Below are 18839 nucleotides of genomic sequence, written 5' to 3' on the forward strand. Positions count from 1 at the left end.
AGAGAAGGGAAGGGAGTCCCTGGAAGATTATAAAATTTTGTATCATTTTCCTTTGTTTAAAAGTCTTATTATATTTGAAAGCAAGATACTGCTAACTTAAATGTGTCAATATCCCATGAATAGACACAATTGTAGCCACCGTCTATTGACCGTGTGCTATAATATGTTCCAGACACATATATTTAAAACTTACAGCTGCCCTGTGAGGTAACGACATGGCAGTGGGGGTAGGGAAAGACAGAAATGGGAAAAGCAAAGGAGATCTTGGATGTGGGAGAGCAACCGTTTCATCCAGGACACTCTGACAGCTCCTGAGTCACAATTTGCTGTGAAATGTTACAAGAGCAACCTTTTCTAATTATTGCCATCATTTAAAATATTACGGCTAATTCAAAGATTCACTCATGCCACCTGGGAGAGAACAAGCTGGTGCTACTGGCAGGGTAGTAAGGGCATTGGAGAACCCTGGGCTCAGCCATCAGCCTTTGTCATGCAGTAAATATGCCATCCCTTGAGTGTGTCTTGGAGGTGAAAATAGGGGAGACATTATAAAGACAGTAGTGATAATTTAGTCTAAGAGAATAGATCATTAGATAGTGATATGGTACTATCAACTGTTGGCATCATTGTCACCTCTCCCCAAAAAACTCTGTTGTTATTATACATGAGTCTTAATTATCCCAATATAAAAAATGACTACTGCTTTTATTTTCTTAGATTTAGTAAATCCCTTCAGAAGGGCTTATCAAATTATATTTATTTATTAGTTTTAACATGTGTACCGAAATAATAAAGATGCCATGTAGAAAAATCAGAAACTACTGATAAGCAAAAAAGCCTCATCACCTAAAATTAATCACTATTAATATTTCAAGTGCATTGCCGCCTATACATGTATATTACATATATAATAGATACTATATATTAAATATTTATTGCACATATTCACAGGTGTCTATTTTTAATGTACATGTGTTCTGTTTGCTATTTGCTTTTAGAATCTTATTTCTTAACATAGTTCAATGTCATTAAGTATCAATCTAAAGCACCATCCTAACAGTTAAAGCGTGTATAAACGTTCCAAGGAACTTAACCCAGCCGTTTAAGCAATTTCCACCTTTTAAATGGTTTAAACATAGTCATTACCAGTGTATATTTTTAGGTTAATTTTTTAGCTCAGCTGGTGAGATCCTATTTTTTTTTTTACCTATTTTAGAATTGTGATATCTAGTGCTCAGTTGCCCTTTAGCAAACTTTTACTTTGCTACCAGCATACATGTGTTTTCATTTTACCACTATCTCCAAAAGTGGGTATTCTGTTATTGCTAATTTTTTTAACTATCTGAGAGGTGAGAATGATGTCTCATTCCTATTTTAATTTACATCTCTTTCTTTACTCATATGTAGAGTTGTTTGTTTCCTCCACCAACGGCCAATTATGTTTCTCTAAGATTTTTTTTTTTTTTACTTTATTTGCCCTGTTTTGTATTGGTGCACTTATCTTTCTTATTGTCTTCTACAAACTTTATTCTTTATAACATCAGGATGTTCACCCACTGCCTAGCACTTGTGGTGCCAATTGTTCTCCAGCTCACCTTTCTCCTTTTTATTTTATTATGTTTGTGCGTTTTAGTGCATATTTTAAACTCTGTATATTTGTATATGGTGATATTTTTCTTTATCCACACTATTCTATGTCTACTTTAGAAAGAGGTGTGAAAATATGACACACATTCAACAATTTCCCCAGCACATTTTGTGTATTGTAGATATTTAAATCTATGCCAGCTGATATTTATGCTGCTATATGACATACATAGGTAAATATTTTTCGTGTTAATAAAGTGGTCTTAATCTTTTTTCAAATGCACCAACTCACAATGGTGAGGCCTGGAGATCTCTATCAGTTAAACGTGAATTTACATTTTAATCTGTGTTATAATGGGTAACATTGCTCCTCGAGTATATAATATTTTCTCTCCTTGGTGAGTATATAGTGAAAGCAATGACTTTTGAGTAACAATCAATCACTGTGCAGGAGAGTAGAGACCCAACTAATGTAAACAACTGCTGGAGAAAAACAAATGCTACGAGAGGAGAGTTGGGCTTCTTCAAATACAGCGTTAGCGTGGATAATTTACTAAAGTAAATGAGGAAGTGTGTAGTTGGGGTGTGGGACAGAGTACCAGATACTAATAACATTTTCTGAAGTGACTCACACACTTGAACTTAATTTGAATGAGTGCGGTGACACCTGAAGAGGAACAGCCTTCTTATTCACCTTGTGCTATCAGTGCCTGGGTGCTTACTTGCTTACTGAAGGAACAACAGAATGAATGGAGGAATACCAATAGTATCAAAATGAAAACTCATCCATGACTAGGTTAATAGAACAGTAGTAGATCCTCAACTTCTAGTGTCCAGCTGATGCTAGAGTGATGATTTTTCTTTTATTGCCTACAATTATATTTTGCCAGATCTGCTGAACTACCAAATTTAGGAATAGCAATACGTTAACAAATGGTAATATATTTATTAATGTATTGCTATCAAATAATATATTTAAGTAATATATTAAGGAACATATATAGGTTGAGATTTGGATTATCCGTCACATTAAACGATATGTTTTAGTTTTCTATTGCTGATTAACAGTTTATTACAAACTTCCTGGCTTCAAACAACATCCATGTACTATCAAACAGTTAGGCAGGTCAGATGTCTCAGTTGGCTGTGTTCTCTCCTTAGGGTCTCACTAGATTAAAATCAAGGAAGCTGCCTGGATTGGATTCTTATTTGGAGAATGGAGGCCTCTTCAAAGTCATGCAGGGTGATGGAAGACTTCAGTGCCTTGGGGTTGTCGGACTGAGGTTCCTGTTTTCTTGGTGGCTGTCAACTGGGGGACATTCTGAATTCCTAAAGGCCCCCCGCCATGCTCTGTGAAATGGCCCTCTCTAGACCATGGCAGTGTGTTCCCTTAAGGCCAGCAGCTCAGAAGTCAGCCTTCGTCCATCCTGACCTCTAGACTTTCTTTGCAAAGGACATACTACTCAATATCAATATGTTTTGTGTACAGTCAGACCAACCAGGGAAGACTCCTTTCTGATTAGTTCAAAGTCAAGTGATGAGGGATCTTAACTACTTATTGAAAACCCCTTTTACCATATAATGTAACATGATCATGGAGTGATACCCCACGATATTCACAGTTTCCTCCTGCTCTCAAGGGGAGGGCTATATACAAGCCTTGTGCACTGTGAAACTTTTGGGGTCATCACAAAATTCTGCCCATCACAGACCACCTGCTGGCCCTCAACGTTTTATTTCCCTCACAGGTGCCAAATATATTCCCTCTGCCCCAAGGCTTACAAAAGTATCACCCCATTACAGCATCAACTCAAAGTCCAAAGTCTCACCATCTAAATGGGGTGTGGATGAGGCTCCTGAGACCAGTCCCCTAACCTGGCTCCTCCCCATGCATGTACTCAGGAAAGCGAGCTGCCCTAACACTCCCAACACACAACGGTGGGACAGGCTAAGATGGGAGGTATGGAGATTCTGGGTCACAAAAGGGAGAATGAAGAGTAAATAGGACTCACTGGTCCACCACAGTTTTGAAACCCAGCAGGGGAAATGGTGGATTTTTGTGGATTCTGTTTGGGGTTCTAGGACGAATCCTCTGTAGCTGAAGGCCTCGCCCTCCAGGCTCTTGGTTCTACTCTCTGAGTCATCCTTTCTTTCTCATACAAGGTAATATACGTTTGTAGCCGAGTAGTCTTATCAGATTGCTTCATGCCATTAGGATTTTGGGGTTCCAACAACCTCTTTCTGTTTGGTTCTCTCTGTCCTTTTCACTCCAAACTGACAGCGTTTCTGCTGAAATGATTTTCTCAAGAACCTTGTGGACCTGGCTTGAAATTCATTGGATTTTGCTCTTAGGCAGTCACGCCCATAAATCTGTTCCAGATAATCCTTTCTCTCCCCTTGGCTCCTGCTGAGAAGATCATTGCCCTTAATCCTCCCGGGGCCTCTAGTTTGATAAGGCAGAACTTTAACCTCCTGAAAGGACTTTTTAGTTACCAACACTGTTATCTTTGGATGTTTCTGATAATGGTTAAGCAAAGGCTATATGGTTACAGTGTTTAGTACGTTTCATTATTTGTTTCACACAACATTTAAATGTTAAATGCTCGTAAGTTACCTTTCTTAAAGAATATAAGATAAATTTAATACTTTCTTTTATTTTGGGGTGCCCATATCCATCGCCACTGGATAAATAAAACAACAAAGACACAAGATAAATTTGTTTCAATCGAAGCTTATTGTAAATTTATGAGATTGTCATAGAGAATGCTATTATAATACTCGTCAAATGAGAGTAATTATCTATCTATTCTCTAGGAACATAAAGAGTTGGGTGCTTTTTTCCAATGGAGGAAGAATACCTCATTTCTTCTGGAATAGCTATTGAAAAGTCCACCCACTTGACTGATTTCCAGAGATTATTTAATTATAGGCATGGAAACTCTTACCTTTTAGCTCAAATAGAAGTATTTCTAATGATTTATGTACAGCATGATATCTTTCACCATTTCTTACATAAGCAAAATTTTGAAGACTCATAGATCTTAATCAACCTTAGAGTGAAAGGGATCTGAGAGGTTAACTAGTCCTTTCTCCTATCTAACATTTTCCCTACACCTTTCATGCCAGATGATAATCCATTTTCAGGTCAAACTCATCCCTGGGAACACATTCAATTTTGGAATATCACAGCTCCTATGAGCTAGACATTTTCTACTAAATTAGACTCAACTTGTTTCCCTATAATTAATTTAACAAATACTAATCTTACCTTTCAGACATTAATCAATATCACTCAACATAAGCCTAAGGTAGTTATCACATTTTGAACAAAAATAAAATCTCTAAGATAAACATTCCTTCTCCTTAGGCCTTTTCTCACAATTCTAGATGCTTCTGCCTCCTGGTCAGCCTCTTCAATTGACTACTTTCCTCCTCATTAATGAAAAGAGCAGGCCCCGCGATTTGCATTTTGACCCGTTCAGCTTCCCATGAGACTATTTTCTTTGAGCTGTTTATTGTACTTTCCTAATATAAGCTAATACAGCATAAACTATTTTTGTCTATTATGAAAAATGGCTTATATCGAGTTTAATGAAATAAAACCTTAGGAAGTACAAGGAATTTGGATTCCTCTATACTATTGTTATTTACTTGATATTTGAAATGTAAGAATATATATTTTAATTGATCCCTACTACATTTTATGGTGTAGATTTGATAAAAATTGAAGATTTTTTTATAATAGTAGAAAACTTGAGTGTATTATCTAAAACATTAGTTAGCGTTTCCATATTTTCATCATTTAAATTAGACAGGAGTTCTCAGTATATCATTAACCAAGACTAATAAGAATACTGAATAAAATACACTCTACACCCTTATCAAAGACATAACCTATGGAATTTGGTAGAGCAATCAGGAATGAAAACACAAAATCTGATATCTTATAGCCTGAATGTCTTCAGATTCTAGTAAAAAAAATAGACAAGAATGTCTCAGGATTATTTTCTATTGGTATAAATGTATTCAACATGAATTACTCAGAATTTCTAAAGAACATTCCAAATATATATCTATCAATACGACTCATTATTTGTGGGAACATAATTTTCTAAAATTGTTGTGCTTTGCACAAAAGTCTGGGTGCCACTCCTTGTGCTATTTTAAATATTTTCTGATAACGGGAACTCTGTAGTCACAGACGCATTGGGAAGAAGCGGGACAGCAAGAGAAGCTTACTATAGAGAACCTGACAAATACTTGTATATAAGTTTTTAAGATTTAAACTCAAACTCCATCAGAAGCTGCTGTATGAGTAACCAAGTCTTTGTCAGAGCTAAACCAAACACAGATACATGTCATCATTTCCCAGTTGAATAGTGGGAACTGTTGTTGGCAAGGCTACAATGCATCTGCAGGAATAAGTAGTCAGAATGTACAGTCTAACTCCTGTCACTGGGGCAAAACCAAGGAAAGGGACTGTCCGTGATGTCAACAAGGTCTGAAGGCACACCTCGCTGTGCTCAAGCTGTGGGAAGAAACCACCAGTGACCGCCGTGAGGCCTGCATCATGCCACACAAGGGAAAGACACAGTCAAGCATCTTACGCTCTTGGAAGGATGTGAAGAGCATCTGGAATCGGCTGTTGCGACTGCCCTCATCAGCCCACATGCGGATGACCCCCAGCCCCGTGCGGAGCATGACGTCATTCGCCACTGTGCTGCAGAATTTGGCTCTCAGGTCCTCCACGGAGCTGCTGCCATCGTACACCGCCACGAAGTTCCTTTTGCACTCATTGGAATTCTGCATCTCATAGTCCAAGAACCGTAAGTAGATCTATAAAACAACGAAGACACAATGATTTCCCTGAACGGAAGTAGGAAAGTAATTCAGTAAGTACCGGAAGTCGCTTCCTCTTTCTCAGTCTCACAAGACAGTCTTGATTGCAATCAATCTTATTCTTTTCCCCAATGGATGGCAAGAAGGACAAATGAAGGACAAGAAGGACAAATTGTGCTTAATGTTTTTTTTTCTTCTTCTTCTTCAAATGTTACTATCCTTTCTACATATAAATGTACCATTTCCCACGGCTGAGTATTTTTACCCAAAGGATCCTTATTTCTTCTCACAGCACATCTGGAATCAGGTATTAGTTTTCATATGTATACACTGTTTTATTTTGGTCAGCACAAATGTACCATAAATATTCTTGATACATTCCTGTTAAAGTTCCATGACCTCCATTTACTTCCAAAAATGTACGGCTATAAATAATTTGTGTTACTATTAAATTTGAGCAAAAGTAATTGCAGTTTAAAAGGTTAAAAATAATTGCAGAAAACTGCAATTACTTTTCACCATCCTAATACCAAAGGAAAACAGAAATGGTATCAAAAGGTAGCCTCTGATTTCACTTTGTTTAAAGTATTTCACATAGTTACACTGCTTCACTTTGGGGATAGAGCATATTTAAAAAAAAAAAAAGACAGCTAATCTATGATTATTCTCACCATAATATAGAATCAAGCCATTGAGTTAAGTCCACAGAAATACAAATAAAATTAACATTTAACGAGTAAAACTTATCGCACAAACCTACTTTATAGGTCATTTATAAATACTCCCAACAACTCTATGAAGTTTTATTGTGACACTCAAATGGAAAAACTCAGACTCGGATGGTAGACAGTCTAAGTTAGACAGTAGGTCCCACTACCTCGCTCGCCCCTAATCCTTCCACGGTATGACACTGCTGCACACATACTGTTTTATGACCAACAGTTATTGTTTGACTCTCTCCCAATGCACATTGAAGACTCCAAACCACTAATTCAACCAAGGGTAAATCTAAAAAGAAGGCATTCGTCCATTCATCCATCAATGCAGCACTATCTACCCCAGCCTCTTCCTGTGTCTCAGACGCCATTCAAGTCTCTGTGGTTACAATGGCAAACAAAGACGGAGGACCAGTGCTTAAAATATGCGTCCATTCAATCATGGCACAAAGATGTAGTGTCCAACGGTGAGAAGTGACATGAAGCACAAAACCCACACACTCTGTGAAGGGTGTGTGGGCCAGTTGTGGAATAGAAAAGGCATTCCCCACACAGATCTCTGCTAAGCGTTTCACTTTTTTCTTTTTTAAATATGAATTCCTATAGACTATTTCCTCTTAAAAGCCCTTCTATTTAATGTCACAGGTATAAACTAAGACATGCATTAAATTAAAAATTCAACTTATTCATCACTTTGTATTGCTTTTCTTTAATTATTTCATAATCTGTGAATCTCATAAGACAGTTTTTTCCCCCAGATCTAGTATGCCTGCCGTGCATTAAAAAGTTTTATTATTTCAGTTAAAAGACATTTCTCTTTTGCCCTCAGTGCTCGCACTGAACTGGGCATTAGCCCTTGTTAATTTAATGCTCAGAATAGTTGTTTTCCATCTCCACTGACACTTTTGTGATATTTCAACAGTCTCCCAAATGCTGGGTGCTTCACAGGGACTAACTTTCCAGTTCACCCCCAAATCTGAACCAGTCAAAGTTATATTTCTAAGAAATATGGTGATGGAAGGAGAACTGACTCTGGGTGGTGAACACATAATGCAATACACAGATGATGTATTATAGAAATGTACACTTGAAACCTATGTAATTTTACTGACCATTGTCACCCCAGTAAATTTTAATTAAAAAAAGACACAAATCTGATAATCATATTAAAAATCTTTAACTGGCTTCAAAATGGTTATAATGAAACACTTTAAAAATCATAAACTGGCAAGTTTTCCTTCTTATCTCTGAACATTGCACCTTTATTTTTGAAATGCCATCCTTTATGTGTATGGCATTAGTTTGACATGAAGTTACCATTCTCCATTCTCTGTCTACCAACTTCTTCCTGATTTTTCAAGGTCTAGTTCAATGATTACATACCCAGTGAAGAGTGTTCTCTGCTACCAACCACGGCTGAATTTTCTCTACATGCTCAATGCTAAAATATTATTTTGACATATTTTAAGCTTCAGTTACAGGTTATATGTACCTTCTCTAAACTGTGTGTTCCTGTAAAGCTGGGGCAATGGTGTACTTTTTAAATTCTAAGTGTTAAACCATGTATCACATATATTATGCAGTCCATGAAATGTGAATGGACGTACCTTTGAATGACTGACTGATTAAAAATTCTGTATTCTTTTATTGACTTCATTTGTTCAGCACCCATCAAATAGTTATTGAGCACCTATATACTAGTGTTTTAAGTGTTACTAATAATGACAATTATACAGAATATTTGACATTTTGTTATTTGCAATAGGAAACTATATGAGATAATTCTCAAAACAACATATTTATAATATAACTCTAAACTATGACATAAAAGCCAAAGAAATGTGCTGTGGGATTATAAGGAACACTCATCACGACCATTTTAAAATGCAAAATCTTACCACACCACACAGTCTCATATAAAGATTTTTTTTTTAATTCTCAGACTGATATTCCAGAAAGAAAGTTATAATCTCCAAGAAAACAAGCTTCAGTAAAATTAGCAAATAAGCAAGCAGGGCAACATCATTTTCCTAAAAGGGCGAGGAAACACGTTGGCAATCGAGATAGAAATGAGATTCATAGAAAATAGATACGTCCCTCTGAAATAAATAGGTGCCTTCAATTTTCTCAAAAGAGAAAATGATTCTCTAGAGGAATATCACTGCACTGATCCCATTTGCATACCCCACCCATGTCTTCTCATTTGATTCTACAGAGTCTCCATCTTCTCCCTAAGAGGTGACTGACTTGCTTTCTTCCAGGAAGTGCGGTGACTTGAGCCCTCCGTACCCTCTATATTTAGAGGCCATTCTTGCTATTTATAGAGGAAATGAACAATTTCAGTCACTCGATTTTGTTATTCACTTCTGAAGTATTCAATTATTTTTTTTTTTAACCTCATCTTTTTTTATTGTTCAAGAAAAGACATAAAACATGCCAGTGAGTATTTAGCTTTACTGGGTGCAGAGCTGTTACTGCAAATGGCAGTAGCCAGAAAAGTGATCGAGCTTTTCCATACTTGCTCTAGCAGACATCACACAGAAGCCCTCCTGCACTGTGACTGAAATAATATTTCATCGGCTTAAAGCCAGTGCCATGCCAGGGAAGGATGCCATCTGACAATGTTTTTATTTAAGGTAGACAACTACAGAAAGCTCTTTAGTTTCTCTCCTGAAGGAAAGAGAAAATGATCAACAGAATCATATATAACTCCAGTAAAATAGTCAGATTGCAATCTCCTCTCCGTGAATCATTTTGATGCATTCTTCTTTCTAATCAATCACAAAGTTTGAGCTGACAAAATGATCTATTAAGTAAGACTCAGGAGGCTTCAGAACATAGAAGTGATTTCTAGTGACATCTGCCTTCGAATCACACTAATACAGAGGGCAGAATCCCATCTGTATATGTATAGCAAGTAAATCTAGCTAATGATTTACTAAGTAATAGATGTACAAACATTTAATACCAGCCATTCCACCTGGTCCCTCCCTTCCTGTCGCAATGATATGCGAAAGGCAGACATTGTTTGGGACAATTATTTAAGACTTCCCAGAACAGTTTTTTCTGTGATAAACACAAATTAAGAACACCATCGTCTGAGAAAGGCTGTCTGTCCATGGATTCAAAACATTACACTTCGATAAATAGAGCTACGTCTCAAAAAGAGTGTAGCCCATGACTTGCGTGGTTGTTGTTGTATTTGGACCTGGCAATGCCAGGTGTCATGCGGGGCGGCCTGTGGGGTCTCAGCTCCCGCTCCCCACATAAGAACGCAGGACATGGTGAGGCCAAAAAGGAACACCCACGGAGCCATAGGTAGGGGAGTCATACCGCTATAGTCTCACTGGAGGCTGGGTTTACACGACATGCGACCTGCTGTCCGCTTTGCTGCCAGCCAACAGGCAGGCAGGCCGGCCGACCGACCGACCGACCAACCGACCGACCGACCGACCGACCGACCGACCGACCGACCGACTCTCCTCCACTCTCCTCCACTTCCCTCCGTAGCCGCGGCAGTTATATTAGTAGCCAATGGCTCAATGGTTACAGCTGACGGCCAACCAGCCACAGCTGACAGCCATCCAATCACAGTTGATGGCCATCTACTACCTGAGCCAGCACCTTTCCACATGAGGCCGAGAGCCTGGAAACTGCTCTCTGGGGCTCTGTCCCCACACCAGGCCTTCCCATTTTAGGCAGGACACCCCATGACTTGGAGAGCAGCAGCATTCCCTTATTTTGGAGAAGAAAACCAGAACATCATCCACTTTTCTGAAATGTTGGAAAAACACAGCCCTACAACAAATCCTGATGTAACAATATTAAAATAATTTTCTGATGTGCATAGACAAGTATCAAATTGTTAATAAGTCCATCTGAGTAGCCCTCCAAACTCTGATAGGACAAAACTGAGATTTCGTTTAAAAACAGAGTTGACCTAGAGCATTTTCATGGGTAGTGATTTAGCCTGTTAAACTGTTCATTTTGTTTACCCGGTTTTTATTTTTATATTTGGAGACGATGAGGCAGATGCAACCATTCGAGCTCTGACAGCTACCATCATAACCAACCTCAGTCACTAACCTGTGTCTATTGTATTAGTTTTCTCCTGGCTCCATAGCACATTACTGCAGATGGAGCAGCTTTAAGCAACACCCATTTGTTGAAGCAACCCACCATCTGAGTTCTGTGGGTTAGAAGTACTTGCAGGCTGGGCTGTGTTCTCTGTTAAGGGTGTATGAGGCTGAAAATCCAACTCTTCACAGTCCAAGGACCAAGGTCCCTATCTTCCTGATGATAGTTTACCAGAGATCACTTTAGCTCCGAGAAAATCTTCTTAGTAGTTCTTCTGACTCTGACACCCCCTTTTCCCACAGCTGGAGCAAACTCCGCTTTTAAAAAGCGTCTGCGATGAGACTAGGCTCACCTGGGATAAACTCTCTCTTAATTAACTCAGAGTCAACTGATTGGGAACCTTAATAACATCAGCAAAATCCCTCTGCCAGGGCTTTAACATAATCAAGGGTGCGCTATTTTCTCTTATTCACAGTCCCAGGGACTGGGCTGGAAATCTCGGGTTTCAGCTTTCAGACTCTGCTTACAACATTGAAGTTCATCATATAATTAACTTTAACACAACTTCGCTATTTACTATATTTGTCAAATGTTTCTGTTTATTTTTATCCTCATTTTATTCAAAACATTTTTAATATTCAAAACATATTAAAAATTAATTTGAAGTTTTAAAAGATGTGTAATTACTAAAAAGTAGAGTTTTATTCTCCCAAAACCTAAAATCATTACATTATCTTCATTTGTACACCACTATAAGTCTGGTTGACGTATCTCTTTTCCTTTTTTAAATTTGGCAATTTCTCCAAATAGCGTGGTTTGTGAAATCACAGTGGCCTGGCAGTCAGGGGATGGAGACCATGCTTCAGCCTTGTTACTAACTGACCAACTATTCAGGCAGGTACTGATTACAGACTCATCAAGTTTTGATCTTAAAAACGGTTTAATATTATCTATGCAAAAAATATAGTTGACTTTTTAATTATTGTACAACAGCCCTGCCAAATTCTACTTGGACTCCTCCGATGGAATCTCATATGATCTTTGGACAGCTCCATTATAAAACCAAAACCCAAACATCTCTATGTTGAATCAGAAGCTATTTCTCCATTTTCAAGCATTCAAATAAATTTCAGTTCTTAAAACCATGCGGATTCGCCTTATCCTCTTATTCCTCTGTCATATGGCAGTCCTTCAAATATTTGCTACCGCTTCCCTTTCTCTAGATATACTTCAGTTTGTTTTTTCCATGAGTTTTAACTGAATGGCAAACATTTCTTTTGGCACTGATAAATAAACCCAAGCTTCGTGGAGCTAACGTTCCAGTAGTTACGATGATCTGGGCATCCAACATTCTTTACTGGTGGTTCTTTTCTGGATCAGATCCAGAACTAGACACCTACTAGATGCTACCCTTCCACCATCCTTGCTCTGTAATCTGTCTGAATACCAAGTCGCTGCATACAGAGGCACGTCCTACATCGCAGGGCGAACCCGCAGAGAACGCGTTCTCCTCACTCAGCTCATTCCTCTGTCATCTGAGCTAACGAGTAACAGATTTCCACAGTTCTTTCTGACTCTGGTATTCCAAATTCTAAGAAATCTGGATTAATCACATTCTGATTAAAGACTACCATCTGTATTGCTATTCTCAAATCAAGCAGATATTTGAGAATATCTGCTTTGAGCAGGTATCTGATTTGAGCAGGTATCAGATATTATAGTTTTAGTGGTCAAAAGGCTGAGAAGCAGCACATACTTGATATAAATTTCAACAGAACCCAAATAAGCTGGTTAGCACGTTGACCGTGCAATATGTTTCAGTCACCAGTTATCATCCAAATATTCACCAGGAGCCAGTTGACGTTTAAATTGGGCTTTGATAATCTATTCTCATAAGCTGCTAGGAACTCCATAAAAATAGAAAGCCCACATAGGCCATCATCTGCAGTTCTTGCTTTTCTCCGCAGTTATTCAAAGCCAGTTCCTATCCTCTAACCTTTCATTTGACAGAGAAAACCTGTCACAATAGAGCCTTTTTGTCCGGCTCAGCATGTGGCTTCCCCATTGGGTCACAGAATGCCAAATTCTGTTACAGACAGGTACACTGGGGATTGTTGTTCTGTGATTGTACAAAAGACAGCGCATTGACCAGCTGGAAGAAAACTGTGTGTGTTTACACTCCCATAAAAACCCTCTTTTTTGAACAGGGACAGTGACAAAGACGTGGGCTATGATAAAAAGGTGGGGATCATATGTTTCCTGTGGGTTTTTTTTTAACTTAAAAAAATCTTTTATTCACAGAGTAGAAGGAAAGTAATAGGACCTGCATGTGATTCCCACAGATTACGTAAGAGAGCATAATAAAATGCAACTAGCTCCCTTACAATCTCTGCAGTGAGTTGAGCTGGATGGCACCAATAACCTTTGATTTTTTTGAAAGGAAGAATCATTGTCTTTTCCATGCAATTGTTTTTTTTTCAAAAATCTGTTCAGATGCAAGGAGATCTATAAGTGGCAAAGCTGGGACCCGGATGATGGTCTCGGAGTCTTAGTACTAGAAGTTCGGAGAATGTGTGTGACACTTGCAAATCATGGACATCAAGAGAAGGAAGACACACATATTTCCTGAAATGCCAACTTCCTCAAAAATGACTCTGATTTCCCCTCATCCCAAATATCCAGCCACCCAATGCTACTGTTTCTGGGAATACTATTTCCCTCATCTGCAGCCCATCATAAGCGAGCGTCAACCCCCGGGGGTCATGGTCAGGACCGCCTAGTGGGGCCTCTGCTTGCACTGTTAAGCCCTCCATCCTCGCTTCACAAGGAAAACTATTGTCCAGAATGCAGATGTGTGCCCGTCATTGTCCTGCCTCACACTCTTGCCTGTGTCACTGATGCTCTCCCAGGTCCAGGTCACCACTGCCCCCACCCCGGCCTTGGCATAGCTTCATTTGACCTACCAGAGATACATGATGTTGGAAGCCCTGGACAGTGTCTTCCACACATGATTTTAGGTAGAAAAAGCAAACGAACTGCAGGTGACACTCAGGCATATGTGTAATTATACTTAGAACCACAGCTGACGAGTAATGTTTCAATCCTTTTCTCGGAGGAGGAGAGCTACATTACAGTCTCTTCTGCAAGTTAACAAATGATCTTCAGCACCTTCTCCATATTATTTATGACATGAAATTTACACTGAACTGGGGAAGACAAGTGGCATTTCAAAACCCAAATGAAATGATAGCTGGTGGTCGCACTCTGAAACGGACTAAGCATGTCCATGTGGTTGAAAGCAACACATGCTACTGACACTTCCCAAGTTGACTGTCCAGTTTGGGTTTCACCTTAAGACTGACCTTGGATCTTGGAGGCGCTCGGATGTACCACTTGCAATCAACAGCCTCGCTAGCAGAAGCTTTGCCTTCCTTCATGATTTGTATAGATTCCACAATTCCTTCCGGACCGCCCATCTCAAACTCACACACTGAATAACAAAATGCCAAACAAACACAAAAATGGAGCTTGAATAATAAACCAAAAGTATATATCACAGCAGAAAACAAAGGCTTCTGAACGTTATTAAATATCTATTTTACCAACCTGGTAATGGCTTCAAAACTCCAAGGTCCTTAAAGTCAGGATCTTAAAAATTGAGAAAAAGACAATTAGTCTTAGTGATGGTGAGTCACATACCATTGAATGATTCGGGAATCTGCCTAAAACTCCACATTAGGGGAAATCAAATGGTTAAATAAAAACTGCATGATAATGTTAAGACTGAAATATTAATTTATATAACATATCGTTACGACTACAGAGTTTTTATCACTACAAAATAAGCCATGTTTTAAAAACCTTCTAATGCCATTCTTTCATCTAGTCATCAAATAAGAATCTTATTCATTTTCTAACTCCATAATTGGACAATAGACGTTCTTGTAAAATATATCCATAGGCAATTCAGGGCTTGAGTGAAACTCCATCTAGTCTAAGATACAATTATTTTGTTTGATTGAAAAGATCCTGTAAGTTGTGGACACACAATTTTCAACTGAAATATCAGAAGCACAAACTTAAGATGTGAAAGCCATCTCCTCTCCCTGGTGGATGACACTGTCCCCTCAATCTGACATCTGTCCATCTCTGCACATTAATGCTGAAGAAGCTGGATTTATCATGAGCCTCAGAAGAGTCCAAAACCGATGGTCTCCTTTCCAGTTCCTGGAATTGATTTTGAGATAGGCATGTGGCCCACGTGATACAGAGGCGAGCCTGCTGGAGGAATTCCTGCAACAATAAATGGAGACGAAGCATGCATAGTTTTCCCTACTCGTGTTGTGTCATGTTTGCACTGGACCCTTGGGATGCTGACTGGTGCTGATGTGAGAAATGCCACCTGGTGTGATGCGCAGAATGGAAACCTGGAGATCTGAGTCTTTCCATTATCCCGGGCGCGAGGGTTTAACCAATTCTGTCATTGCCCCCTTCTCGGCTTTTTGCTTTTGAAGCAATGCACGTCCTTATAGTCTTAGTTCCTCTGAATTGGACTCTCTTTTATTTATGGGTGACCTATGATGTGTCTCGGAGAGGCATGGTGTACAATTTAAAAGATGATTGTGAAATTTAGTTTCATTTTACTACCATGGTAGTTATAATTTTAAAAGCTTATATAGTTATAAATATTTAATACCTACTGTAGACAAGAAAAGAACTATGCTTTGTATAGAATGACTCAGATTGGTTGTCACCATGAGGCAGTTTGATTGATATTGAAGAGACCCATTCCACTCTTGTCCTTATTTGTACATCTAGCTTGCCCACCTCAGTTATCCGGGCTCCTTACGATTTATTGCGTCCTTCTTACTATACTGCATAATGCTTACTAATAGTCATTATTTCTACTCACGACCTCCCTCTTGATTAGAAGGTTTCAGCCGTGCACGGCTGTCACTGAGTCTTGTGGAAATGTAGCTGGGATTCTATTTTCTAGTTGAAGGCTAACATTCATCATTTTTATAACTCATGCCAGACAACGTTGAGAGAAATGCCAGTTCTGGGAATTGAAAATTTATTTTTATCTTTGTATTAATGGTGAGAGTGCTGATAGTTTAAAAACAAAAAAAAAAAACTTTAGGAAAAAATCGTTTCTGCAATTCCATTTGAATTAGCCACCAGCAATGTCGCCATTACCATAACAGATGACCTGCAAAAACAAACAGAAATGAACAACACAATAATTTTTAAAAAGAGCCTACGCTACCTTAAGAATATTAAGATCGATGTATTGCCCCGGGTTGTCCAAGGGCGATGGCAAGTTATTTTGCAGAAGCACAATAAAGTTGACTTAGTAAGTCGTCTTCTACACTAGATCTCCCCAAATCTACGCTCCACTAAGCAACCTGAATAAATTTGTGAAGCTATAAATCTACCCCTAATACCTGCCTTTCCGTTACCCTTAGAATCAAACCACAACTCTTTTTCATGGATCATACGCCCTGTGGGTTTTTGCCTCTGGCCGGAGCTCCCCTCTCTGCTCAGCTCTGCTTTCTGCACTCAAAACACACTGGCCCTTCCTCTTCCCGCAGAATTCCAGGCTGTTCCAGCCTCAGCACTTTGAACCTGAACTCTACTCTATCTGCAGTGTCTTCCCCCAGGGCTTTCCAGAGCTGGGTCTCCTCATTCCTCAGTTCTCGGCTCAGATATTATATTCTCAAATACAATATTTTCATCCTTCCTGGATGGTCCTCTTTACAGTAATAGTGTCCCTAACTTTCTTTTCTCCCTTTATGGTTTCTTTTTATTACAAATGACTATCATTTTGCTACTTGTTCACTTTGTATTGACCTTATACTTCACTAGACTGAAAGACTCACTTTCTTCACTACCATTCACCTGTCTATAGCTCTGGTCAGAGAAAAGAATGAAACTAATACTTCAAAGAGGTCTCTTACTTATGGAAAGGAGAAATCTACTCCAAATAAAATGGGAAAGGTGTACACAAGAGATGGACATATGACAAAAACTACCATTTCTTCAGCTTTATATGTGTTAGTAGTTTGCCTTATTGTGATTTAGGCAGAAAAATGACTTTCTAGTATTGTTACTGTAACAGTTTTATTGCAACAGTATTTTGAGACAAATAATTGTTTGGAAATTATTGAATATTTTAACTGTAGACATAATTAGTTCTTCAAAAGCTAAGAACCTCTCCATTATCGTGTGTGCTTTCTCCAGCCAATAGAGAAAGCTGGAAATTTTAACTCACCCATTAAAATGCTTCAGCAGCTTTTAGACTTCTAGATTGAAAGATACAACGAATACTTTTGGGATTTTAAAGAGCTTAGTTCTTTTTCTTTAATGATTGATCTCAAAATGATTCCACAACTGAACTAGTGAGACAGTACCATTCAAAGGTGTTCTGTAGCATAACACACAGTAAGTTAATTCTTCATATCCATAAAGCCTGGGGAAGAATAGACTTTATTATACTTTGGCTTCTTATTTAGAATTTTGTTTATTTTCTTTGGAGTAAATCCTCACTTCCATGAGTCAGAGAACTCTGCTATGCCAGTTTCTTTATAGCATCTTTAGATGTTAAACAGTGGAGTTGGGTTAAGAAAGCAAGTCTTCCAATTTTCCTTTTAAAAGTCTGCAATGCATCTTTAAATATAAATATATATGTGTATATATATATATATATATATATATATACGTTTTAATTAAGTTTATGATAAAATAATAAATGTTAATATGACAATTGTATAAGCTATTATACAATTGTATAAGCTATAATAATAAAATAGCTTTTATTTATTATTTTTCATTTAGGAAAGTTTTATAAAAACAATATTGCAAAAACAAAACAAAAATAAATAAAGCTGAAAATGGTTTGTTGCCCTTCTCAAAGTAAAATGACAAAGTCACTGAACCATCTTACAAAGGTATGGTATTACATTGGCTAGACAAGCCACACACAAGGCCTGAGAAACTAACCAAGTGACACACAGCTGTCATTGCTGAATGGCTACTGCATGGAAAGTCGGTTAAAAAAAAAAAAAATCAGGACACTGCTGCTTTCCAACCATCCAGTAACTCGCCATTAATCAAAAGACAGAGTTAGTATCTTGTCTTCAGAACTTTACTTTTGTCTAACAAGTAGGCAGCTGTACAGGCATGACCGAGCTTGCTTATTTGGGTTGAATTCATCCAGTTTCAACATGAACCAATCATCAAAGACCTTCTCTTGTGTAGATGCGTGGCAACAGATGCAACTAGTGATGAAACAGTCAAATCAGCGGGTAATTTTGGAATCTCATGACCTATCCTGGCATATCCGGCTGGCATTTGCATCGATGGTGCAAAGGTGGTGGTGAAGACTTGGGACAATGGCACAAACCTTAGCTGTTAATAGTCTCATATAATTTATCCACATGTATGCAGGGGGTAAAAACTATTTTACTTAAAAGTCTCCTTGATCTGGCACTGAAATTTACCAAATTTTTAAAATTTAAGATTTTGAGCACCTGCCTTTTCTTCAGGATGAACATAGTGAATCTGTTGACTTAAAGGAAAACAATTGACATACAATGTTGGCTGCAAATGATACAATTCAAG

General features: G+C 38.3%; 1 protein-coding gene across 3 annotated transcripts in view; it reads right to left on the reverse strand.

Annotated features, from left to right (window-relative positions):
- Nucleotides 1-18839, reverse strand: part of NETO1 (neuropilin and tolloid like 1) — a 77351-nt gene that overhangs the window by 12137 nt on the left and 46375 nt on the right. For all 3 annotated transcript variants that reach the window (XM_033135633.1, XM_033135632.1, XM_033135634.1), the window contains exons 5-7: nt 14826-14867; nt 14582-14709; nt 6195-6423 (exon numbers count right to left, since the gene is read on the reverse strand). In XM_033135633.1, coding sequence (XP_032991524.1) covers nt 6195-6423; nt 14582-14709; nt 14826-14867 — 399 coding nt within the window. The remainder of the gene's footprint in view (nt 1-6194; nt 6424-14581; nt 14710-14825; nt 14868-18839) is intronic.

The sequence above is a fragment of the Rhinolophus ferrumequinum genome, chromosome 19 (assembly GCF_004115265.2).
Source record: "Rhinolophus ferrumequinum isolate MPI-CBG mRhiFer1 chromosome 19, mRhiFer1_v1.p, whole genome shotgun sequence".
NCBI lineage: Eukaryota > Metazoa > Chordata > Mammalia > Chiroptera > Rhinolophidae > Rhinolophus > Rhinolophus ferrumequinum.